General features: G+C 37.9%; 1 protein-coding gene across 1 annotated transcript in view; it reads right to left on the bottom strand.

The window, feature by feature from the left end:
* Window positions 1-26,852, bottom strand: part of PTPRN2 (protein tyrosine phosphatase receptor type N2) — a 633,487-nt gene that overhangs the window by 563,490 nt on the left and 43,145 nt on the right. The window contains exon 2 of the mRNA XM_063415765.1: window positions 6,034-6,084. Coding sequence (XP_063271835.1) covers window positions 6,034-6,084 — 51 coding nt within the window. The remainder of the gene's footprint in view (window positions 1-6,033; window positions 6,085-26,852) is intronic.

Below are 26,852 nucleotides of genomic sequence, written 5' to 3'. Positions count from 1 at the left end.
CCACATTTTGAATAGAGACATACCAGATAACTGAGGTTATTCTCCAGTGATGTCAAACCTACCACTACACACACCCCACATCCCCCCAGCCTGCTGGTGGAGAGGTGGAATCTTGTAATCAAAATCCTTGAATGAAACACAAAAGTGTCCTCAAAACCACATTGGTTCAACCATTTTCTTACAATGCTTGCCCTGGTCCTGTGAAAGCCAAGAAAATACGTTACCACAAGTTACAACACTGAGAACTGAAGCTTCCTTGTGATAACCCAGCAGAGTTTGTGCCTGAGCTCTGCGCAAAAGCAGGTCTGTCCACATGAAATAACACTGTGCAGCTCCCAGCAGCTCCAAAACTTATTTACTAGCACAGGACACGGGAATATAAAGAATTACCTGTGGCTGGTGGGAGATTTATGGCTGCCTCTCACACCTGGTGCTGAACAGCACACTGCCAGTGAAGTCTGAGTGATTCTTTTCTGCCCTGCAGGACCTGCACCTTGAGATTCTCCACAAAAAGAACCTCCCACAAAAAGTTTTTACTGACAGCTGGCAGTGGATAACCACAGCTGCATTATCGTGTTAAACTTCTTTTCCTAAGAGAGGTGTAACTTCATCTTTGATCACTACCCCAGCAACTGTTTCAACACCACATTGAGACGAAGAAAAGACACAAATACACAGTTTGGAAGATAGAAATTTTTTTTCCTAGGGGCTTTTTTCAATGAGGAGAAGAAACTCACAACACTGTTTCAAAGAAAAGGAGATGAAGTCATCACTGCACTGACATTTTAACCTTACGACTTAAAAAGTTAATTTTTCGCCTCCAATACCTCAAATAGCTCAGGGGAAGTAGGAGCTAAGACACAGGAGAACACAGGCTAATGGGAAATTGGAATCTTCCTCCCAAACCAACTCTATTTCATGTGGTTACTCCTATTACACATTGTCACATAACCTAACGTGTGGGAAGCAAAAAAACAATGAGCCAATTTTAATCCTGGTGTTTATTTCCACAGACTTGTTTCAAAAGGTGTGTGCATTTCCTTAAAAATTATAAAATATTCCTAACAGCTGAAACACCATCCTCATATCCACAGATCCTCAGCAACATTTAGGTGTTAGCTCACTCTTGATTTCAATTGAATGAGATGTATAAATACTTCTAAAGATATGGATTTTCAGAATACCATTATACAATGGCAAATTTTAAGCTTTACTCCTCCTTGAGAACCATACAAGACTGTGGCTTCTACTGACATTTCTTATTCAAAGTATAGTTTAAAAAATTAAGTGTCAGACAAAAATGTCCCATTATTTCTTTGAACTGGTATGGAAGAACCACTGGAAGTAAATCCTAATATTTGAATAATTGGTCAAGTTTTTAATGGAAACATCCATTCACTCTCATTTACGTCAGAATTCAGGGAAGAAATTACATCAGGTGGTATTTGAACTTCATTTATTTGTGAAGAATCCTCACATCCTTGAAAAGCACAAAAATTTTCTACAAACAATACAGCAAGTGCATGCAGAGGTACCACTTAGCTTTACTGCTCAGAAGTCTGAATTTAGTTCTAACAAGCACTGGTGCTCACTGGAAGGGCTTGGAAAGCTTAGGCCTAGATTTATAGTGTCATTTGACAAAAATTCAATAGCTTTTGGAGAGCAGTGCCTTGCAAACGCAGATGTTGCTGCAGACATCTGTTAGCTAAACAATGCCGAGGTGCATCTCCCTCCGCAATCCCACCCCACCAGGCAATGGTCTGGAAAAGCTCAAAGCATAACACATTAAGATCAAGAAACCATTTCAGGGATCCTGACTTCTCTCCCTTATCATCTGCAGCACACGTTTACCGTTTATGGCTCATCACCAGCACACGCAATCATTATATTCCAAATGTTCGAGGAGCTCCGCAGCCGAGGATGAAAGCGCGTTAATATTCTGAGCTACCTGCACAGATCCGGCCTTGGAAGGGTTCAGAACTTTGCTCTGCAATGCCTGGGTGCCTCTGACACACCGGGCCAGCCTCAGTCCCTCCTAACGAGTGCAGCTTGCATACATAAAGCACTATTGATTCAGCTGTGCAGTGCTGTTTGCCCAGCCTTCCAGCAGCACGGCCTCCTCAAACACTGCTGCAGACATCAGACCCTATCTTGAGGAGAAGGTTGGTGTTTGTCAGCCAGGCTTGACTTAATGATGCGCTCCGTGCCAGCGACTGCATTTAATTAACTTTTCTTGGTTGGCCTCACAGAGTTGTTTTCTACTATCTGATCCTGTCTGCATGAGCCCTGTTATGATTTCAGGCAGGAAGGAGGCTTTCAGCCACAGCTGCTTTCGTGCATAAAACTGCCCAGATTTATACAGGATCTGTTGATGGGAGCAAAGATATCATGGTATCCACGCCCGCATAAAGCTGCTTTCTGCAGCAAAATATCTGGAGATTAAAGCTAAAGGAAAGAATGCCACCTTTCTAAATGAGCAGCTCAAACAGTTTAATAAAGACAGGAAAGAGGTCAATAAGGGATGGTTGTTTTGAAATGAACACTTTTATCTGTACCACATGGTGTCTTTCCCAGTGGCACTGCTAGAATTCAATAGCATGATTTCATGAGAAAGAATAAAAACTTGTCCTTGTTTTGCTGTTTTCAGGAGCCAGTTTGTTTAAACCTTCCAACAAGGAAGATACACGAGCTGATGTTTTACATGAACTGCTTTATCTATCACTTAAAATGCAAAACAAAAGATGACATATCCCTATTTATACAGCTGTACTAAATTTAGTATATAAATACAAGGACTGTTCAAGGGTAAGCAAAGGCTTTTTGTCGCAGAGATCCTCTAAAAATTCCTTCCTGATGCTTTTTTCTTTCCTTTTCATACAAACACATTCTAGGCAGAACTGTTAAGGCAAAATTACACACACAGGCAAACTCTTTTGCTTTAACTTCTAACCCAGACAGCAAAATGTGTGTGAACATGTGAAAGCCATATCCCTCTTCACCCACCCAGCTGTGTCACTACACACACCATCACTGCAAATACTATTCCTCATATTAATATTTTCCATCTGTATATCTTCTTTAATTAAGATGTTATTTTCTTCCTGTTGTATCCATAACAGCTTCTCAGCTTTTATTGGGGGAAAGCATTTCCAAGCTTATGGTATGCCAGGTTACTTTCTATCAAAAGTCTGCAGCTCACAGGAATATTCACCTTTCCCATCAAGTCTTTTTAGCTGCAGGCTTTCAAGCTTCAAGCATTTTAGATGGGTGAAAATGTCAGGTCCTCCAACTCTAAGAAAGAAGCGATGATAAGTAAATGACATCTAAGTTACTTCACCTCTCAAAGTCCTGGCTTTGCAAAGGAAGAGTCCAGGAAAACTAACTCAGTCTTTTTGCCTGGCTCATCCTTATGCCATTAAAATTAACATGAAACAATATGTTCCTTTTTAACCACTTGATGAGTCAGTGCAGCTCAGAAAACTGATAAAAGGTTTGTGGAAATAAATTAATATTGCATGAATGCTGCTGAAGCTATTAAACAAACATAAGCAAGAACCCATCACTGAAGCCAAAAGAGACCTTTATACCATGAGGAAAAATGGCAGAAAAGTCAAAAATCATTATTACAGCATGTCCTTTGCCCTGCAAAAATGGCATGTGATCTAAACAGATGTAAGCAGTGCTTATCTCAGAATTTACAACTCTAGTACATCGCTTTTAACAATGCAAAATCCATTCTTTTAACACCAATATTTTCTTCATGGGAAGGAAAATTAATCAAAATTTTTCAGTCAAAATCCCACTTCAGAAGAAATGAGAAGGAAAAAAGAGTAATGGTTTTTTTTAAGCTATGAAATAGCTCAGTTATTGGTGTTTTGGTTATGCTTTTACAAGTTTGATGCATGAAATGCACTTGAAATCTACAGCTGACAGATGTCAGACAGCAAATACTGTGACTTTTGTCTTCATTGGCAAACCTAGCTTTATTTCTGAAAACATGGTCAGTTCAGTTGCCTCTGCTGGAGGCAGAGAAAAAGATAAAAATTAGGAGCCCTCTGCAGCAGTCAGGAGCAGATCTGCAGATCACAGATGCATCAGAGGTGCTACAGAAAAGCAGCTGCTGTTTCTTACCCTCTTTCACACTGTACTTCAGAAATACCCACTTGTGTGACAAGAAAGGAGGCAAACCTTCTCATGACCTTGAAATACACAAAGTAAGCTCTGCTTCTGAGCAGTGACCTTCACAAACTTCAGTTCCTGAGCTCTCAACCCAGCAAAATGCTCACATTTTAATATATCAGAATTTCTGAAAAATTTCAGAGATTTAATCTCTGGTGAATCAGCAGCAGCTTGGGCAGGAAAAATGTGAAGGATTGCAAGAGACACACTTCCTTTCTGCTACATATAAAAAATTAAATTCTGACAGTTTCTTAGCACTTCAATGTAAGATCTCCCTATGATCCTGTTTAGTTTCTCAAGAATAGTTTATCTTCACTCATATCAAGGACAGCATTTAAAATACACTCTAGACAACATTTTCCTAATGAGACAAAAAAGAATGAAATATTTTACAGTTACATTAAACATACTGACGGAATGCCGGCAAGCATTTTTTTAAAAGAAGATCAGATATTAGGAAATATTCTTGATCAACTCTCTTATTCATTAGTTAGTTGTTTAGAAAAATCAGTTGTGCCAGAATATGAGTAGATGTACAGAAAAGATCCATTCAAATTCAAAGATAAAACTTCCATAATTTAATTTTGCATGCTAATAAGTGTCACATGGAGATTTTAAACTGCATCTTCATTTAAGAAAATAGGTAGAGCAAGAAGTTAGGAAATTACATGTATCGGAACAGCAAAGTCTTCAATAGAGAGATCCCTTAGAGTACAGAAATTACTATCATCTGTTGCATAAATTACACATTCTGCATTATCTACCACATAAAACAGTTGCCTATGATTAAACCTGATTAAATCTGCTTGCACTGAGGAAGATTCCAGCCTAGGCACTGGAAAATATTGATAGCAAAATTCACCCTGTAGAAATCTGTCACTGCCCTTCCTGGTGTCAATCACAGGAATTCTTAATACAGAATTCTTACAAATTTGCATTTGTCTGATGTTAAACAGTACTGGAAATTCAATATACTTTCATCTTATGTATTCATTACATAAACCTTATTAATATCTTAATTTATTAATTGACTCATATTATTGTTTCTGTGTTTGATGGAAAAGAAAACTTCTCCTTTACAGTATGAAGACACAAAGAAAAGTTTCAGATAAAATACTTAATTTAAAAAATTATCCCCCCTTATTGCAGGTCTACATATTGTCATATATTTCCATGTCAAAAGACACTATTAAAACTACTCTCTCCTTTCATCACATATACATGTTTTTTATAACAGTTATTCTTTCAAAAATCTCTCTCAAAACATTTACAATCTTCAACTGTTATTAGAAAACATCTTTCCTACTATTCTATTAGCCTCATTCATATGTTGTGTTGGCTTTCTTGACTTACTGAAAATAAATTATAGGACAGCAGAAGAAAGCTATTTCCACATAATTCAAGTAAAATCACAGAAAAAGGCAGCAGTGTAATCAACAACTGCAGTGCTCCTTTGAGACCTTCTTTCTTATTGTAAAAAATAGTAATCTTTTGAAGAGGAGACTGATAATTATCCTCAACATCGTCCTCTAAAAAGAACAAAAAACTGAAGGTAACAAAACTATTATTTTCACCCATATGAAGACAAATTAAATGTTAGCATATTTCAGTGTATTCAATTAAATTAAAATCTCTTTCATATAAAAGTAAATGGTTTGTTCAGGTTTGAGAGAATATTTATGTATTTTTAAATCAATTAAATTTTTCCTAACTGCCGACCAGATTGGTCACACCTGGTACTTTTCCTTTTCCCTTCCTTCTCACTCACATATGTATTTGGTTTATTGAATCAAACATACAGCAATTCCAGAGTGGAGAACACACCAGTCAGCAAACAAAACATGGAAGACTTACCATTTACACAGACTTCAAAAGATTTGCAAAGGTCATCCTCAAACAGGCAGCCTAAAAACACAAAAGAAAGGTAAAAATTAATGCAGGTTTCAAACTGTGGATAATTAGTGCATATTGAAGAGCTGTTAAATGCTCTGCAAGAGTCAGACACTTGGTTGGCCTTGGGAGTTCAAAGTGGGCAGCAGAAAGTCCAGAACAGGTCTGATTAGACAGCACATCTTACTAACCGGCTATGTCTAGAATAACCTTTGATGTTTTTCCTCCCCTCATTCCTCCACTGAAGGTTCAATTTTTCCATGCATTTCTCTCTCATTTAGTAATTTGAGGGACTTGATGTTCTCTTAATGTTGAGTACATTATTATACCACAGCTCAGTAATGCTGCAATACAATACAAGAATATACACTGAGAAACCAAGAGCATCCTGACAATCTTGCTGCTGCGATGAGACAAACCTGTAAATCCACCTATAAATTGATCAGATTAAGCTTGGATTTAGTAACTGCAACCACTGACCACGCCTAAGACTTCAGGAGTGCTAACTCCTTGGAGAAAGGCTTCCAAATCAAGCCATCCCTACCAACACCCTGATATCTCACAGACAGCAGACAAATCAGTATAGGTCTATGAAAAATATATTTGGATTTTTTCCATTTAAAATAGGAAATTTGTTCCCAAGCTTGCTGCTTGATGAGCCCCTGCTGCACAAGGTCCACTCTTCACCTTAGAAACTCCACCCAGGTTAGCTCTTTCACTTGTACACATCTTCAGGGATAAAGCATTCTGTTCCCTTGTCACCAAGCTGCTCTGCTCCCTTGGTGTTACCCAAGCAGGTATTGGACAATAGTGATTATTGCCTTTATCCTCAACCAAAATGAGTCTCTGCTGATATTTGTCGAGGCAGCAGGGAAGTGGGCAAGATGTGCCTCTGCCCTGGTCACTCCACACTGGGGCACAGGGACAAGGATCAGGTTCAAAAGTGCTGTGAAATATCCTGCTATTGTTAGAGGCACTCACTTTGTTAACCCAACCAGCAGGTTCTTTATTTTCTGACTAAGCTAAAGAGCTAGGACTGGAGAAAATGTGAGGAATGAAGATATACGTTGGACACAAACACTGCCCTTAAGAACACATTTTCACAATTAAGCCTTTTAATTTTCCTCTAAAATATCTTGGTTATAATTGGACACTCAGAGTTATAGCTATTAAACAATATTGAACTTTTCCATCATATTGAACTTTGCTTCAAAAAACCAGCCAGGAACTACACCAGAACCAAACAAATGTGCAAATCCTCTCTCCCCAGCCATGCCTAGCTCTATAAGAGCACAGAGTACAGCACCTCTGTTCACCAAGGAGTCCAGTGGATTATGTAAGATGTCCTTACAAAGAGAACTGAAAGGTTCAAAACCCTCTGACCATGAATTACCTGGCTAATGCTGCTAAAAGAAGAGTTTTGGTGAGATAGAGTGACTTGGGAATTTCTGGAAAGCCTCTCAGCAGATAACTGTATTAGCACATCATTAAGCCTGAACTGAAATGCTGGATTTAGTAGCACATGCTAGGCAAGTCCAGCTACATGAATTCAAGACATGTTAAAGAACCAACAGAGTCCTTTACATCCATCCCTGCAAAGACCACATACACATAACCTTACGCAGATTTACAATAGGCACATGAATAAAAGATTGCTCTCATCCTTTTACCCACACCGCAGAAAACTGTGGATAAACATTTGGTACCCTTTGAAAGGGAAGTTTCAGACCAAAAAAGCTTCCTCACACAGAGTATGGCAGAATGGCATGTGCCTACACAGTACACAAACTGCTTTGTAACACATTCTTGAGATGTGGATAATTTTGCTGCAGACAAGTCTGCTGGAAGAACCATTTGACCTGAAGCAGTGTTGGAAACTCACTGCAGATACCTGAGTGCAGCTATCTCTGCTACTGACCCAGCCAGGCAGGAGGAGGCTGAATTTACATTGGCTCATAAAGAGCATCACACAAGAATGATGACAGGCAGTGACCAAAACACATCTGCAGAGAGCTAACAGCACAAGGAGAGTCTAATTAAAAGAATAACAATGATCATTTTAAAAAGGCATTCTCACAGAAAAAAAATAAAAATAATAAAGACTTCAAGTACCAACATAAAGTAGACTTGGAAAGGCATACTTCAGTGCTCTTTCAAGAAATCTGAAGTTATCTTTTCTAAAAAAAGGCCTTATTCCTAAGAAAAATCAGAGTTCCTTTTTTTCCTGAGAGATTACAAAAGAACTAAAATCAGAAGCCTGAAATATCAGGCTTTGTTTCAGGCAAAATGCTGCTGAATTTTCCTGTGATGGAGGGAAGACAGGCAGTTTTGTACTCATTTCCCATCCTGTAGTGCTGTGGATCCACAAGGTGCCAGATGAGAAGTTTCAGCCAGGAATATTTCTAGTGGAGTTGCACATTAAAACAGTGACTGGTTCACCTAGACTCTACTGATTTTGAAGCACTGGGAGCTGGGTTTACAAGCCCCTGCTGTCTGTAGCCACCTGCCAGAGGCAGGCCATCCTATAATCATGTACTGATGTTCTCAGAAGCAGAAAACTGCAGAAACAAAATGGACAAAATGAGCCTGCTTAGGTACAAAGAAATCAACAGTTAAGCTACCTCTGTACAGAATTCTGATTTTGCTTTATTGACTAATATATTTCCCATGAAAAGCACAAAAGAAAAATGGCATTATCAAGTTTTAGTTTCTCTTTTAATAACTGTTGTTTATTTGATGCTCAGTGCAGCAAGGAATCTGATGCAATTAGATTTTATAAACCCATGTCTTGGAGAGGAAATTAATAAAGTCAATGCATTGTAAACTATATCCATGTAGGATTACTTTAAAATAGACAAGGACCCCCAAAATGCCTTGAAAAATATTTTGTTTCAAGTTATTCATTGCTAGAGCTGATTGCTATGCATATTTCACCCAACCAGTCAACATGCTAATCTAGCTACTAATTTATCTCCTGCTATTTGCTAGAATATTAGGAAGCATCATATTTCATTTTAAGTATCATCTACCTACTATCAGTAATGGTGGTAATAAGTAAACTCTGAAGTGAAGTGGTATCATCTCCAACATATATTTAATTCAGTTCATGCCTTATGGAAACAAAATTACATTGCATTTTCTATCAAAAAAATATCTGTACCAGAAATCTATCCCAGTACACATAAACTGCTGATACAATACTTTCAAACACCAAACCTAAAGCCCCAATCTCACTTCACACAACAGCCCTGAAATAACAAAGTCTCCATATAATTATGCAGCATACCTTGCCTTGCTAAATTTAGAATTTAAGGAGTTTTCTTACCTTACTTGCATTGAAATAGTAACTTTTTAACTTTACTAACATTTGCATGGTCTCCACATCCCAGTAGTGGTAAAACAGTGCAATATATTGTGTATAATGTATACCACAGGACATGTACATGGTGCATTATTAAAAAGCCACAAAAAGAGATTCCATAGGGCCTTGCAAATTCTCCTTCCTCCCCCTCTATATCTCCAGTGCTGTGTTTCAGAAAGGCAGCAAACCACAATCACAAAACACTGCTGTAAGCACAGGACCTAAAAGTTTAAATTTCTTTTTTTCAACTTATTCTTTCATGCAACACTAATAAAACTATTTCCTTCTCTTCATCATACAGCAGTTCTGCTTTCCTAAAGAAAAAAATAGGAAAGTTTAAACTCCTCTGGAAAATATTGTTTGTTTCAATTTATAAGAGGAGCCGGTGAAGGTTAGGGCAGTCAAGGCAGCAGATGAAATCACATGAACTTCATCTAGAAAAAACTGTAAAAATTCACTTATCTGGAATTTTTTTAAAAAAAATTGACATTGACTGATGATTCAAATAGATTATGTTATGTTTATTTCTCTGTCCTCTCCCTGTTAACCAACTCATAATGATCCTAAACTAAAGATCTCTTCCAAGAATGCCATAAATCTTGTGAGCACTTTTCTAAATTAAAATTAAAAAGTAGGTCATAGACCCTGACTATCAAAAATTATCTTCTAATCGTCAAAACAACAACAAAAAAAAACAAACAACAGGCAAGAACAGCTACATTTCTTCTGAAACTGGGAAAATACAAACCTTTCAAATGTTTTGTGTTGTTGAGGGTTCCCTACCTTTTCCTCTCACTCTCTTACTACAAATTTCATGGAAGCATTTAACGTCTCCTCCCATTTGCAGACCTTAACAACCCCTCCCCATCACAACATTTTAGCCAGTACATGTTCCATTAATCAAAATATGCCAACAATCTTTAACATTCAGTAGTCCAGAATGAAAGTGCACCCCACATTTACCTGTTTATTTCACATTTGGCTGCAAGATAAGATCAGGAGAAGGGTGAGCTCCTCACTGCTGGTGAGGGTAAGAAACACCTGGGCAAGTCAATGCCTCATTGGGTCTTTAGCCCCAGCTGAGGAAGACTCTAAATAGGGAGTCACATGTTTATTTTCCTATAATAGGATTAATAAATATGGCCCAATAACTGCACTTTAGAAGTGCTCAACTCACACAGCTGGGATAGCTTTAACTGAGAAAACTGAGATGATACCCAGCAATAATAAATGAGAATCTGAACACATTGGTAGGAAAAATCAAACAAGGCTTCTTGCAGAAAACTGATGGGAGAAGTCATCTGTTTGAGAGAGAAATGTTCCACTCGCTAATAGAGGTGAGAGATAAATTTGTTCAGTCTGCTAAAGCTGTGATCTATTCAAAACATCCTCATCTGTCTGCCATACATCTGTGCTTAACAAGTCTAGAATTACCCAAAATTGCTAGAATGTCTGGGGAAAATGTACTTTAGGACAGGCTTTAAGCAAAGTTCATCCCTTTTTCTCAAATCCTGGGGTTATTCGATTCCTCATCTACCTCCCTTCTGCTGTGTGGCTGGGAGAGAGCTAAAGAGACACGAGGTAACAGAAGGGCAGGGTTTGCTCTCTCTTGCTACCTCAGTTCAGAGCAGGAGTATGTTCAGTTACATTCTGGTTTGTCTCCTCAGGTGCTCAGGATATCCAGAATGTTCTACACTGAAAAAGGTATTTTATCAAGCCCTCAGAACCTGTGGTGCTTTATCAATAACTGCTTGTATAATAGTTAAGTGATGAAAGAAGACTAAATCAATGTGGTCAAGAATAATATTAAAGTGGCACATAATACGAAAGGGGGTCTTCCTCCCAAGAGGGAAAGTGAGAAAAACATGACAGCATAAAATGTACTGAGCTTTGATCTTTCTTTACAACACCTCTTATGTTTTTTGAATGTAACATGTGCCTGATGTTTTTGTAACACTGCAAACTCTTGAGAGAATGGGTTTTTTCCTTTCTTTTTTTTTTTTTTTTTTTTTTTTTTAATTATGTGCATGTAGAAAGCTTCATACAAAGGAGCACTTATCCCTGGTGAAGAATTCAGGCTTTACTCTAATCCAAATTAACAGTCATAAAGATGACAAAAGAAATCCCTGCAGTGGTTAACTGCAGGACTGTGCAATCTTTCACATGAAAAGTTCCCAAAGTAAAGCAAGGAAAGATTTCCCATAAATGTTACCATATGGTGCTAACACTTCCTGATCACAGATTTACCCCTTCTTTCAATAATTTTTCATACACACTGATTTGTATATTACTCTAGCCAGCATAGTTCATCACAGAATAGAGTTCTCATTCATTTAGGAAAAATTTCAGTTCCAAACTTACAGCCAAGATTTGCCCCTGAAGTCTCAATGGCATTACATAGCAGTACTTCAGCCCTCTTTGTATCACTTTGCCCTTCAACATGTATGGATTGGTCAAAGAAATAGGCAACACAGCACAGAAATTCTGTGGTGTATATTATTATTTCTCACTATGTAAATCTGTACTTCGTCCTTTCTGCATTTAGGGGAAAAAACCAGATCTTTTTCTTTGCATGTAAGTAGTCTGAGCATGTTCACCACTAAAGAAAGGAATTGGTTTGTGGTGAGAATACTATCAGCTTATCTGATTACTAATGCCATGATTGCAATGATGTAGGGCTTTTCTTCTGGGGAGCACTGAGAAAAGGTCACTCCTAAGAATAATTGAAGATGTGAGCAGTAATAACAGGTCATGAAGAGAAGAGACACTGGAAGTCCATCACTAAAAAAGCTTTGGCACAGCATTTGCATTTGCCCGGGCTCAGAAAGTGGCTCATACACCTTTTGATGTGCCATTTTTTCATTTTTCACAGTAAACATCAAAAGAAATTGCATTATATCCTTCAAAAAATTACAGTTCTCCCACTGCTACATTGCCTGTTTCTTTAGCAAGACCCCCACTCACTCAAAGAAAAATGGGGAGCACAGATACAATCTGCCAAACAAGTAGTTATACTGACAAACTTAGTTATACTGAACACTAACATGTTCCCTATTTATATTTTAAAAATAGGAGATGAATCCATTATTGGATAATAAATAGAAGATAATTTTAAAACATTACAAATATTACCTCTTAGGATCACCTCTGAAATCTTTTACCTTTAATTGTGGCAGAAGAGGTCAAATGTGATTTACTCAAGTAATACAGCCACAAACAAAAGATTTTGCCATTTTGGTGTCCCATATTGGGAAAAAAATAAAATCTTTATAAAATTTAGGATCTGTTCTTTCAAAATTACAAATTGTTAATTGGAGTACTCACGAACTGTAGACAAAATGTCATAAAGGTCAGAGCAGGCCTTCAGTCACTGTGATTTTTTGGTCACCAATTGCTAAAATTGAATTTCTTACTGGGCAGGAACTGAACTCACACAACACCCACTGAAATCCCAACTGCAACTCAGCAAAACTTTCTTTTGTGCCTGGCAGAGATTTTGAAGGCTGAACGCCATTGAGTCTAAATTCCACTTCCCTGTTTAAATACATCAACAAGCAGCCTGATTTTTTTCACCTGCCATTGCCTGTACATTATCCTTGCCCACAAAATCTGTTGGCAGCAAAACCTTCTGGTGTTATCCATAGCCAAAAAGATAAACACAGAAGCAAAGCCTTCCTCCACATCACTGCACCAAGCCAGCAAGCATGGCACTGCAGAGGCCTCTGTGATATTTATTCTGTGAAAGAACTGCTGCCATCATTATTTCTGTCAACCTCATTTTGCCCATCACTAACTGCCAGGCTATTCCAGCACACTTGTTTTACAAAACTGCAGTACGGGAGTGAATTCTAAATCCTAATTATAACATAATTCTAGATGTCTTCCACGGTAAGGGTTAAGACAAGCTGGGTCAGAGAAGTAATGAGCCATCAGCCAGAGGAAACAGGAACTCTGTCTGGGGGTTATGTGCTTTGGAAGATAACTCTTTTAGGTAAAATATCCAAAACACTTACATGGTTAAGAAACTTATGTCCTATTCTCTGAAGTTACCTAGTCTTCAAGAGCCAGATTCAGTGACAGAGGGTGTTTTTTAAAAATGGTTCATTAAAGTTTTGCCTCCTGTTTTGGAAGAACTCCCATTATTTCCATAATCAAAGGAAGGAAAAGAGACATGTTTATCATTTCCCTTTAACAAGTACCAAAATTTTCTTTTCATTATTTGGCAGACATTCTTAATGAGAATATATCTCCTTGGTGCTTAAAACAACATAACTGGAATTTTCAGCAATTCTCATCCACATATATTTCCCCTAAAACTAAAACTAAAACTATTTCCCCTAAAACTAAGCAATTACCCAATATTTAGGGGTAATATTCCTCTTCCAGCAATATCTTAAGCAGACTTCTAAGGCAGAAACCATTTTTTGCAGAGGACCTCTGTGCTATTTTTGCCTTTTCTCTTCTGTTTTACTTAGAAAACAATACAGCACCTTTCTTTTTGCTTCATCTCTACTTCAGTTAATTTGAGCTGGGTAAATTACCATGCGGACTTGGCAAAAACAACTTGGAAGGAAGAAAGAAACACATAACTCAGAGAAGTCTGAAGGGCAAGGAGCTAGTTCAGAGTCGTTTATCACAGGGAAGTAATTCTAATCTGGACAGCAGCACCCATGGATGTGGGAGCTACACTTACAGAAGAGCTCCAAAAAGGAAGGCAGGACCCAAACACTGGTCTAAATCTGTCTGTATCCATAAATTTCTCTGTATCCATATGGAGGTGTGATAGATGTAGAAAACAGTAAAAACTGCTGTTTGGAAAACCAGCTTCATGCCTTTATCACGCATTTGTGAATCACATTATAATGTTAATTTAGAGTGTTGAAATCACCTGTATTCATCTAATGGAACTGACACTGTTATATACACTTGGTAATTTCTTTAATAAAGAGTTTAAACAGTCCAGAGTTATCCACATTAATTATTCATGTACTGGAGAAACATAATGAAAGTCAATGAAGAAAGTCATAGTCCTTTGGAGTTCTTGAGGGAAAAATAATAATAATAGGTAAAATTCAATGGACTGTGACATCAAGATTTATCTGTACAATTTACCCTGGGAATCTGAATTGCGAATGAAGCTGCAGCATCCTCTAGGATGGGACAGAGTTATGAGAAACAGGTCACACAAGGATACAGCTATCACATCAAAATTAACAGTTCTTACTAAGATGCCCAAAACTTTTCCCTTTCCACAGGAAAAAGAAAATAACAACGAAGAGTCATGTAAGTATTTATCTACTAGATATTTTTTTAAAAGCTACCAAGAACTCAGCTGCCCCTATCAATACAAATTATCTCTTGATAAACAATCCATGTGCAGCACCTTGTGGCTTTGTTCAAGCCCTCTTGGGTTATAGTGTTTGTAACCACCTACATGGACATCACAGTGACAAGGGACAGAATTAGGACAATGCTTTGCTATGCTTTGCTGATAAAGAATTAATCTATTCTGTATTGATCCAAAACTCATTTCAGACAGATGTTTAAATTTATCACAGAGTAAAACTATCTGCTTCTACTTACTTTTGTGAAATTACACCTATTTGAAAGAACTGAGAGTGAATGGTCTTGATTTTGACCAGTAATTGAGTTCTAATTAGTCCTGACTCACCCTGATGTTTCTGAGGCTGGCAGTAGAGCCAGCTGTCCTAGAATACATCCTGCTGTTGTGTCTGTGAGGCAGCTCTGCCTACTCTGTGAGACCAGTGAGATGTTTTTTCCCTAGGCTAGTTGTTGGGAGGCAGCCACAATAATGACACACATCAGAGATGTAGTTAAGAAAAAGCCTAATGATTAAAGCAATTTGGGGAGGAAGCCAAGAAAATTAGAGATGATTCTGAAATATGACAATTACTGTGCATGCTGAGTAGCACCAGAATTCATCTTCTGTTTCCTTCCTAAAAAGTACACAAAAGACTATTTTTCTCTGTCTGGAAAAAAAAAAAAGGGAAAAGATCATTAGAAGACTAAACCTCTCAGACGCTAGTTCATCTGTTACACTCCTTGAAACACCACAGAGAAACTGCACTTAAACCAATCCATTTATGAAGGAAAAAGCCATCTGAAGGCTGGATGCTGTCAGGAGTTTACATAGGTGCTTCTCCCCAATAAGAGTAGAGGAAAGCCTTTGCTCCACTGTAGCCATAGAGACACCAGCTCTCACTAACAGCCTCCAACGCCTGTTGATTTTGATGGAATTGAAGTATCTGAGCAGGGAATTAAGGTCCAAATAGCCTAATTTTTTTTTCTGTTTAAGTTTTTTTGTCTTTGCTGTTTTTCCTTTGTAAATTTTATTTCCATTTTATAGACTCCTTTGTGCTCATTCCCTATCCTCTCCTGGATAGTCTCTGCTTCTGAGAGTTACCAGGCAGGAGGCACATAATAGAAAAGAGAAAGGAATGGGGATTTCACATCACTATTCAGCAATCAGGAACTTCCTCCTCTGCTCCACCAAGCTGCTCTGGGCTCCAGAGCTGGTTCTGTTTGCTGAATCCAGCCTCTCCCTAGCAACAGTAATTAGCCTAGAGCACACACAATGAAAAAAGAATGAGACCTATTAATTCATAAAGGAATTACCAACATTTACTTCAGAGGTTTGGTTTGGGTTTTTTGTTTTGTTTTATTGGGTTTTTTTCCTGTATGGAAATATAGACAATCAAGGGGGTTGAGGAAACATAGAAAATTGGAAACAGTGAAAGGTACAAATTCAGAAGAAAATACTGGAGGGAGAACAGAGGTAATAGTGAACACCTCACTGTGCAACCTGAAGAAGAAAAATGCACAGGAGGAAATGGGAGAAAATAAGAAGGTCTGAGAAAGGAAGAGCAGGAGAATGAAGTCCACAGAAATGTCTGTAATGCATGATGTGTTAAAAGTGATAAAAAGTCCAAGGTACAGAGATAAGCCCATGGCAGAGATAAGAATAGCCCTGCATTTCCCTGCTGGCATCTTACACTGACTTTACACAACACTGTCTTGGGATTTCTGAGAATTTAGAAGAGGACTCTCATTTCTTGGAGGCACCCTGAGAACAGAAGTTGTTTTACGATAATCTCATTGATAGTTTTGCAAGTTGATTCCAAAGATTCATTAATTAAAGGCTGGATTTTACTTTTTTCCTCAAAAAAAATGCTTGATGTTAATATTTCATGAAGTTCCACACATGAGTCTTCAGTCTGCAGTTGACCGCATTTGCATAATTCTGTGAGACATGATATTCAGCAAGGTTTAGAAGCAGTCTGGCACCTCATATGGGAGCCCTCCTAAAAATTCTTAAATTATTCTAATGAACCAGCATTATTCAAAAAAATATTTTTTTCCTTCAGGATTTGAACTTCAGCCAAAACATTAAAACATAATGTTTAAAACTATACTTGGAGACTTTCTATTTGATGAATATATTACAAATCTAATTTTGTGTTGTTTCTGAATCCAATACTCTGCAGAAAGCAAGGAACGATGCGTATGCAATGCTTTCTACATCAGTGCAATGTTTACAAAAAATTCTAATTATAAGATCTTATAAAAACAAACACAAAAAAAAGCAATAAATAAATCACCCAAAAAATCCAAAGCTTTGTGAGCTTATTCTCTATTCTACAACCTATATATCATGCAGCACAAGTAAAGGCACAGGAATATTAAAATTATGCCCAGATGAGTAAAATAATTTTTCTTTTTCTTTTTCTTTTTTTTTTTTTACGGTGTAATCTCATTTGAAGTATTCTTTCAAATCATCATGGGACTTTGACAAGAATGCCTGAAAGATTTGAAATAGTTTCATTAATAGCATGTCAAAAAAAGCAATGTGTTATTACACATTACTCTGTACAAGGAAACAATACTCAGCTACTTCTCCTCATTTAGCTTTGTTAAGAATAAAACTTAACTATCAGATTCCCATCAAGCCTGTTTTGAGAAGGTGGCTTCAGTTTCCTGCAGGGATTTGGAGACTATGAGGTCAAGGACCAGAAGAAGAATCTCTGTACCTGCAGTTCTCTTCCTTTTGTATAATTTCCTGGAACATTTTTACAGAGGGCTACATTGAGGGAAAAATGGTGCTCATGGAATATGAGCTGTATTGTTATTCTGCTGTTGAAAAACGTGCACTGGCAGACTCTTGGCTAAAGTTTGGTTCAGGAGAGACTCAGGATTTTTACAGGAAAGAGGTTTTGGCTATCAATTCAACTTGCCATCATGTGATGGCAGAACAACAAAATCAAAAAACCTTTTGTGCCATTTCTTGAGTAATTGCAACAACAATTTTTAGCAATTTTACATGACTAAAAACATTAAGTTAACATGTAGGTTCAATAAAAAACAGTCTTTAGGTGGTCCAAGTCTGCTGGAGTCTAACATCAGAGTAACCCAGCTATTCAGCTTCCCAATTTAAACAAAATATGAAGACAGGGGGCAGCTGTGAGGAAGGGGGAGAGAGCTGCTCATGGCTGAGAATATGTGGACATACCTGTATCGTCCCTACCTCTCAGGCAATCCTCACTTTCCTTACACTCAGCAGCTCTGCCCATTGACATCTGATGATGTAATAACACACAATTAATGTAATTCTGGGTTAAAGGTAGAATATATATAAAAGATAATTACTGCCCAGTTAGTGCTGCTTTTAGTTGTAATACTTTAATTACATAATGGATATGAAAGTGTCTGCAAGCTCTCAAATGACAGCTGGGTGCTGGAGCCTTTTATTGCTCCAGATCTTCCAAGCCTTTACCTGCACTGTTGGTAAAACCATTTCTAAGGATGTAATTCCCTTGTTGCCATTTTTTGACAGCACTATGACTCTGTTCTAACCCATTCTCTACCACACCTGGCTAAGCCCAGACCCTACAGTTACCAATAAGGTCTTTATGGGCAGGACAGTGACCTTAGGCCCCACTAGCCCCTACTTTCCCAGATGTGTGAACACCTTTATTGCTACTGCTGATAATCTACTGCAGAACTAGAGACTGCTATAGTCAACCTCAGAAAATATTATCCAGTCTTTTTTCCTCTTATAATCCACATAGCTCACTTCACAACATTTGCATTCCCAGATGTATAGCTGATTCTTTACCTTGAAGAAGTTAAAAAGAAACATTAAAAAAAGCAACTGAAATATGTCACACAGAAAAACTTATGAGTTCATTACATTATAGAATCTTTTTTAATATCAGTTTTACTAAAATATCCTAAGAGATTTAGGGTGACTCACAAACACCTAAAAATATGGAAGCTATTTTCCTCCTGTGTTCTTTTTTCCTCTATGATGGAGGGAAGCTAAAAGTACTTTACTTTTGTTTCTTGTTATTTTTTGCTTGGTTTCTCCCTCCCCTTTCTGGGAGAATAATAAAGTACATTATGTATCCACTTGCAAAGCTCCTGAGTGTGCAGGCCTGCCCCAGCGGGAGGCACAGCACACAAAGGCACGAAGCACACAGCTGCAATTACAGATCAAAGAGGATTGCTAATCCTCACTGCCTGCTGCACCTCAGCCCTCCCACCTCCAGTCAGTGCCAAGCACTCTGCCAAAACCATCAGTGTTTGTTTTTGCAAGCTACAGGTATATAGATGTGTATTATACCTGCATGAATACAAATATATTGAACATGTCTATATGATACGTGTACTAAAAACATATTCATTATTACTGTTATTATTGCTATTATTGTAATAAAACAGGGTTGAAATTTGCTGCCAAAACTTTGTCTTCTATTGCCATCTGAGATACCACAGCCTAAGGTACCCACACAGCACTGAGAGATGCAGTAGGAGCTTCAGTCCCTTCTGGAGTGTCAGGGACATTGGACAGAATAAACTGGAACAACTCAAGGTGTCCTTGGTCAGGCAACTGAACCCAGACTTCTTTTCTAAAATAATCTAAGTAAGCCATGCCATAAAATTCATTTATTTTTCAACTGGTCTTGCAGATTTCTCTTAGTGATCTTAAAAATAAATCAACTGCCTAAGTACTACAGTTACCTGAGATGAGACCTCTCTACTGTTTTCCTTAAAATGTCAGAAAACCAAAAATCTACCTCTTCAAAACCGGTAATTTTGCCAAGACTCAATCATTTGAATACCTTTGAAAAATACAGATTCAGATGACACAAGGACTCAAGAGGAAGGAAGAACTGAAAAAGGAGGCCTTGTGCATTGTCTTGAACAGCTTCATGAGGTTTCAAGGTTTGCTGGATGTCTCTGCTCGACACGAGTTCTGTCAGCACTGTAACCTTGGCTTGCCTGCTCCTCTGTGCCTCGTTTCCAGTGATGCAGGTGGGCATATTTCCACAATATAGAGTGCAGCAGTCACCAAGGGAGGATCTTGTTCCTGGTAGAGGCACTGACAGGCCTTCACTGATTTTTGACATAAGAAGTTTGGATCCTAAATGTTCAGGACAGGAACGGGACTTTAAGCAGTCTGGGAAAATGCTTCTTCTGCATTATAGAAGAGATGCTGTTCCTCAACTAAATGAGGAATATAAAAGTGATTTAACCTTTCTTTCTACTTGAAAAAGGAGAAATATACTTGCCCTATGTTTTGGTCTAGTCACACAGAATGAGCAACTCTGTGAATCAGAAGTAACTCCAGGCTGGAAAGCACACAGCTTATCCTGGAACTATGATGGTGGAGATGGGGGCCTAGGACAAGAAAGAGTAGCCCCACATGGGCTTTTAAAGAAGAAGGTAGAAAACAGCTAAATAACTTTGCATTATATTTTTAGGATCCATTACTAAAAATACTTGACATTATATTTATGTTATTGAATATTTTTACAAAAACAGAAAAAAAAGAAATCTAAAATATGAAGATTTTCCACAGAGACCTAGGGCTCAGACATGCAGTCACCATGCCAGGTCACTGGCACATATTGAAAGACAAGTTTGTGTGATAAAAACAAAACTAATGGGTTTATTTTTAAATACAAGCATTTCAGAATGAATATTCAGCAAGACAGCTGCAGCCTAAAAATCATCCTGGATACAGACAAGAATGGTTTCAAATAATCATTGCACACATGAAAAAATCCAAAACATTCCTCACAGGTTTACCTCTAGTCTAGGCACTTAGGATTATATTTTTTTGTTATGTGTGATATCTATACCTAAACAGTATTTAAAGGCAGTTTAGAAAAATAAAAAAATAACATATCAGGAAGCAGTAAGATTCTTGATTCCAGAAATAATCATCTGCCCCTTGAAAATTATCATCTGTGGAAGAAAGGTGTTGATTTATAAACCTTAGCTTGGGGGTTTTTCTCCTTTCAACACAATGAGAAGGTAGAATCTCATTCTGTACTTGTGCAGTCAATATTAGAACCAAAATTATTTTAATGGTATTTTCCCTACCTATGCTGGCCTCTTAAAGGACGGGAGAACAAAGGAAATTAACATTTCAATCTTCCTTGAATCACTGCTCAGTCATTGTAAAATCACGGGGTAATAAAGCAGTCTGTGGAGAAGACTGTCACCAAGCACACACACAAACACACATAAACACACACAAAAGGAAAAGTAATTAAACTTCAAAATTCAAGCAGGACAGCACCTACCACCCTCAAATCAGGATGGATGGCTTCATAATTGTGTATGATAATGCACTGATGTTCAAAACTTCTCCCATCTATAAAGTTGTTTTAACTGTACACAGAGCGATGAAATTCAACCACCCTAAAATTAATGGCAAATTCCTACTTGTTGCAACTGGCACCAAGAATGTTATTTTGCAGATTTATACTGCTGATCAGAACATGAAATTTCCTTGCTGGCTACACTGAATAGGTACGAATAACAGCATATTTTTAGACCATCATCTATGCTGGTAGCAATCAGGCTTAAAAAACGACAACGCTCTCATTCATAGAAAATTTCCAGACATTTCTCTTTTCAAATTATAAACTTGGATATCACGTATGCAATTATTCATTCTGCACTTTCTGTGTAGCACAGAAAGTAGGCACGAAACTGGGGATTTTAGTTATCTAAAGCCATCTTAGTTCACAAGGTTAATTTTCATTTTGACAAGTGATTCATTCTCTATTTCTATGCCCCACTGCATCAGAATCCCTGAATGATCCCTACAGAAAAAGTGTAAAGGAGCAAAACTGCAAGGCTATTTCAAGTCTATTTCAAGTCCTGTAGGAGTTTGACAGTATTTCATTTCTCAACATATGCTAAAACACCGTGGGATGACTTTTAGCTTCTGCAGCCTCATGCAGATAAATATGGGTAGATAGGATCTGGATGTTTCCTGCAGTCAGAGAGATGTGAGCACAGCACCAGCAGGTTCCTTTCTGCAGTCAGGTCCTAATAGAGAACAGCCATGCAGGAGCCCTCCATAACCAGTCACAGCAGCTGGAGTCCAAGCACAAAGAAACAGAGACCACATCCAAGCTCATTTGCCCAGTTCACAAAGAAAGGCTACACAGGAGCTGAATTATACTTTACTACAGCAGGCTAGTTCACTTGGGGCCAATACCTCAAACACTGGAGGATGACTAATTTATGATGACTAACTGAAGTGGTCTCATTTTTAAAAGAAATGGTTCAAAGCCAGAAGAAATAATGAGAAAGGGGAAAAAAAAAAAAAAAGAAATTCCTGTTATGTGACCCAGTTCAAGCTTAACTCTGTACATGCTATTCCTGCACAGTGAACTTTTTGGTCCCATTTTATTTCCTGTTCTCCTGTTCTGTTGGAGGCAGTGCTGTCAACCATTTCCAGCTGAGACTTTTTCAATTCTGATACTCCAAAGGCTCTTTTATATCTCCTCAGCTCAGCAGAAGGAAACACAGGCAACAGAAGATAAAATGTTTTTCTTCCCCTTTTATGACTTGCCATTTGGTCAACTGAGGTGGCACTGATGGCACAATAAAACCACCAGCGTGAAATTTAACAGGTCCCAGGGTAGTGTCCAAATTTTAAGAACATCAGGCTGGCCATTTGCAACAGGGGAGTTCTGTCTGGACCTGGATTCTGGCTAGGAAAGTGGCCATCTGCAGATGTTCAGGGAGAGAGCATCACATAACTGTTCCAGTGAGGGGCAAGACACTTTAAAAACCTAGAGTTAAAGGCTGTGTCTGGACAGTGGTGTTTGAAAAGTATCAATTCCCCTCCAGGGCTCATTTATTTCTCTGGTTTCCATGAGACTCTTCAAAGCCCTAGTGACAGGCAGGTAAATAAATATTATCTGCTTTTAACAGACAGAGGAAAATGTGTTATATAATGTGTGCCAGATGTTGTGAAAACTAAGCAATTACCAGTCCTAGCAGTGGTCTATGTGCCACTTGTGTATCTCATTTTGCCTTAAAGATCTTACAGTCTAGACAGATGGCAAAAAATACTCCAGCAGAACAGAAAAGTGTCAAGCCTGACACTTGGAAAAGTTGTGGGGTTTTTTGGGTTTTTTGTTTTGGTTTTGTTTGTTTGTTTTTAATGCAAGGATACTGCATTATTCCTGCTTTTTTCTTCTATTTTATTGCATTAGGCCTTCTGGTTCCCAGTATCTGATACAACCCTATTAGATTAAAATGCTTCCCTGCTTTTCTCTTACTTTCTTAGTATATTCCCTTTCCACCATAAAATAGACAAATTTTTAAGCCATGAGCAGAAGATGAATTATTTTACAGACCAGAAAGCATGGCCATCTTCACTACAGTCTGGTTACTTCATCAGTAAAGTGAATATATTATTTTCTCATTCTTCACTCATAAATAAGTTCTAAGTTATAAAAGAGCCAAATACTAGAATTTTGGCAAGGCTGGAAATCAAGATTCAGTGTATTTATCTTTCTAACTTTGGACAGCAATTTTTACTTTCAGTTAATTCAAAGGCAGACCTCTGGGATCTAAATGCCAAGGAGATTTAGGTAGGGTAGGGTATTTTGTGCTCAAATGAGGAAAGTTTACAAGTTATATCCAAGCAGCAGCATTTTCACACTAATGATATTTTCTTATTTTATGCACAGACAATATTTTCAAGTTGAGTATATAAAAAAAAAAAATCACAAAGTTTTACATTTCTTTGAATGATTGTAAAGTTCTGGCTTTTCCTTTCCAGTGGGCAAACACAACATACTTCTAATTTAACTATTTGAAAGAACTTGCCACAGTCTTTCCAAGAAGATGAATCTTCTTGAAAGAACAAAACTTTTCATTTAAGCTCTAGAGAAGAAACTTTTGGAAATGTGATAAAATACATCAAGAACACACCTTTTCTCCTCTCCACACAACCTGTGTCATCAGCTCTCCCATAAAAGTGCTCCCTTTTCTTCTGCATCACTTCACAAGTTCTGGGTGAGTAGAATCTTTTCAAAGCACCTGAGGATTAATTAATACTGCCAGTATAGCATAACTTGTGATGTTTATAACATAAAGCATAACTTCTAGTGTTTATAATTGTGCACTTCAGGTCTATCCCTTTGTGGAAAGGTGATTTTTCCTATCAAAGAGCACAGAACACTCAACTGTAGCAGTACTGATGAAAATGTCAAGGAGTATGAGAGTTGCCTGAAGTTGCTTGTATTGAGCTTTCCATGTAACAATTAATACCAACCATAATTAAACTTCATTGCAAGAATAATTGCAATTTGTATACAGATTGAGAAAAACAATGAGTATCTGAATGTGTATTTCCAGCTAAGCAATAAAATAGTTACTGGCATCTTCATTACACCTATGTTTGCTATATAGATTTCAGAATGTCAAATTCAAGCAAAATCTATTCTATTCAGTTAAACAAGGAAGCAAGACTCCCACTTTGAAAAGGGATAAAAGGTATTTGTCACATGCTCTTCATAACATTCTCAACAGCCTTCCTCAGCAGAAGCCTCTCACCCATGGCAAAAAAAATAACTGCAGATAACATTTAAACTGATTAACATGCTTGTGCCTTCTGTTTCACTCAAAAGAAGTTTCCATCCTGCAGAGGATGACTTATAAAATTTATACATCAGTTCCTTCATTTAGTGAGCAGTAGTGGTCATTGTGTCACCTGATTAGAATCACATTTGAGAGCCCTGCATAAAAGGCATAACATTTTATTATCAGCAAATGTCTCTTGCTTGAGCTTCACCTATTTTTAGCCACTTGTGCTATTAATCAGCAGCATGGATCCCCAGCAGGGTGACAAGCCCAAGCTCCTGACAGTCGCCAAAAAGAAATGGAACAGAAAGCACAGCATGAGCAAAATGAAGGTGACAGCCATAATAGAGGAAACAAAGCAGACCGTGAGAGAACACTGCTTACAAACAAGCAGGACTCAAACCCTCCACGTTTACCCTCCCTCTAATACCTGTGCACAAGTGACCAAGGCAGAAAAGAATGTACAAAAGTAAAAAATTAGGCAATCCACAAAGAGTAGTCTGGAGGAGTGCTAAATTGAAGCAGGAGTATTATTCACTTCTTTGGGTGAAAGGAATTGACCCAGGAATTTGACACCAAGAATCAAATTGTCAATCTGTAAGAAGTCTAAGTGCTACAGCAGATTTTTATGATTTTTAAGAAATGCTTAAAAAGTTACTTAGCCTTTACTTCCTACTGAATGAAAAAAAACCATTCAAAACTCATTTTACTATCAGGTAAAAAACTTCTTTGAAGATCTTGTCTCCATCTTGCAACTGTATTAACTCCAGACTTTCCTGCACACTGGATGCTTTTCATGGCACACATCACCTCTGCAAACTGAGACAAAAACACAAAAAAACCCAGATTTTTACCTGAACTCTTATTTCTAGTAATTCTTCATTAATACACAAGCAAAATGCAAGAAATTTTGTATTGGTATTGCTTGCACCTTATAATTTTCCTCACAAACTTCTAAAATAAAAATTAAAAGAGACTTTCATTGCCTTGTACAGTTTGCTCCTAACTCCTCACAGTCAATATACTGCCTGAATGAAACAAAGCCACATGCTAAGAATAGCAGACACAGAACTGAGGATGATAAATAATACACATAGTATGAGCACAAGTCAGGAAGAGTCCTACCAGAGGCTTCTGTCTGAAACTGAATTTGCACTATACATTTTCCAGTCATCCTGACATGAAAGGAGACTTTGAAAGAAAAAATTGCAGTGTAAACTTCCTTGTAAACAACATGTTTAAGGCTCATCTGGGTTTAATTAATCCATATAGTTTTCTAGTGTGTAAGAAGTTAGGTACCATAGATTCAACTACTTTTTCATGCCAAGAGGAAAAATTACTATCTAAATAAATAAAGAGATAAGTTCTCTGCCAGAGAAAGATATGTTTAATGAATCCAAGGCTATTTAAAATATTTACACGCTGAGTAAAACTTCACCTAGCAAGTTCTTAAATTGCCAGGTGGCAATGCCTCTGACTGCACACATCTTTTCCTCTAGAAAAAAAGGATGTAGGGGTATGTTTGCCGTGTTTCATTTAACACCACCATCAGAATTTGTTAGGAACCTCTTTCTGGGTTCTTTGATGCTGGATTGTGAACCGGAATTCTGATTAATTACCCCACTTTGTTAGCGTGTAGTTGTACTGTTCCCAAATCCAAAGCTGGGCAGTAATGTCTGTATTTGATTATAACAGTTTTTATCCATAAGAAAGAGGGTCAACATGTCATCTGAAAGAGATAACAGGGCACCCAAGACTGAGAGGCCTTCTGTGTCCGTGGCTGCTGCATTACTGAGCACCAGTCTGGGAAAGACAGAGAGGTAAACTGCTCTGAATTATCAGCAGTGCAGGTAACTGCAATAGCTTCAGTTCTCCTACTGTTCTCACAGCCTGGCTGAAGTCAGCACTGGACCAAAGACCAGATGGCTACCCCCAAAAGCCAGAAATTATGAAGGAAGTATTGTCCAAAACGTCATAATTTCCATTATTGTGTAGAAAATCCAATAAAGAGAAGGACACAGTAACAGTGAGCCCCTTCCTAGTATGTCTCAGAGAATAATTATATTACTTATATATTAGCATTTCTGTAAATTGAAATTCCAGGTATTCATTAAACCAAACTTCTAAAAGCTAGAGTGGTAGATGTGACCATGCAATCTTAAATAAAGTCTTACCTACTGAAGAGATGCTGAGAGAGAGATTTCAGTGACAAAATGGTCTTAAATTACGTAATTAAAAAACTATCCCAGTGCATGTATCAAAGGGAGCAATTTAAAAATAAGTGTTTTCTATCCCTAACTGCCAAAGGCTGCCACAAGAGACTTGGTCCGTATCACAAAGGAGGCCAATGTTGTCCTGAGCCACATCTGAGGAGTGTTGCCAGTGGTCCAAGGGGGGATCCTTCCCCTCTCCTCAGCACTGGTGAGACACACCCAGGCTCCTGGGCATGGACATGTGGGAGAGAGCCCAAGGAAGGGCTCAAGGATGATTAAGGGACTGGAGAATC

Source organism: Prinia subflava, chromosome 1 (genome assembly GCF_021018805.1).
Source record: "Prinia subflava isolate CZ2003 ecotype Zambia chromosome 1, Cam_Psub_1.2, whole genome shotgun sequence".
Taxonomy (NCBI): domain Eukaryota; kingdom Metazoa; phylum Chordata; class Aves; order Passeriformes; family Cisticolidae; genus Prinia; species Prinia subflava.
This window is presented reverse-complemented; position numbering and strand designations above follow the sequence as displayed.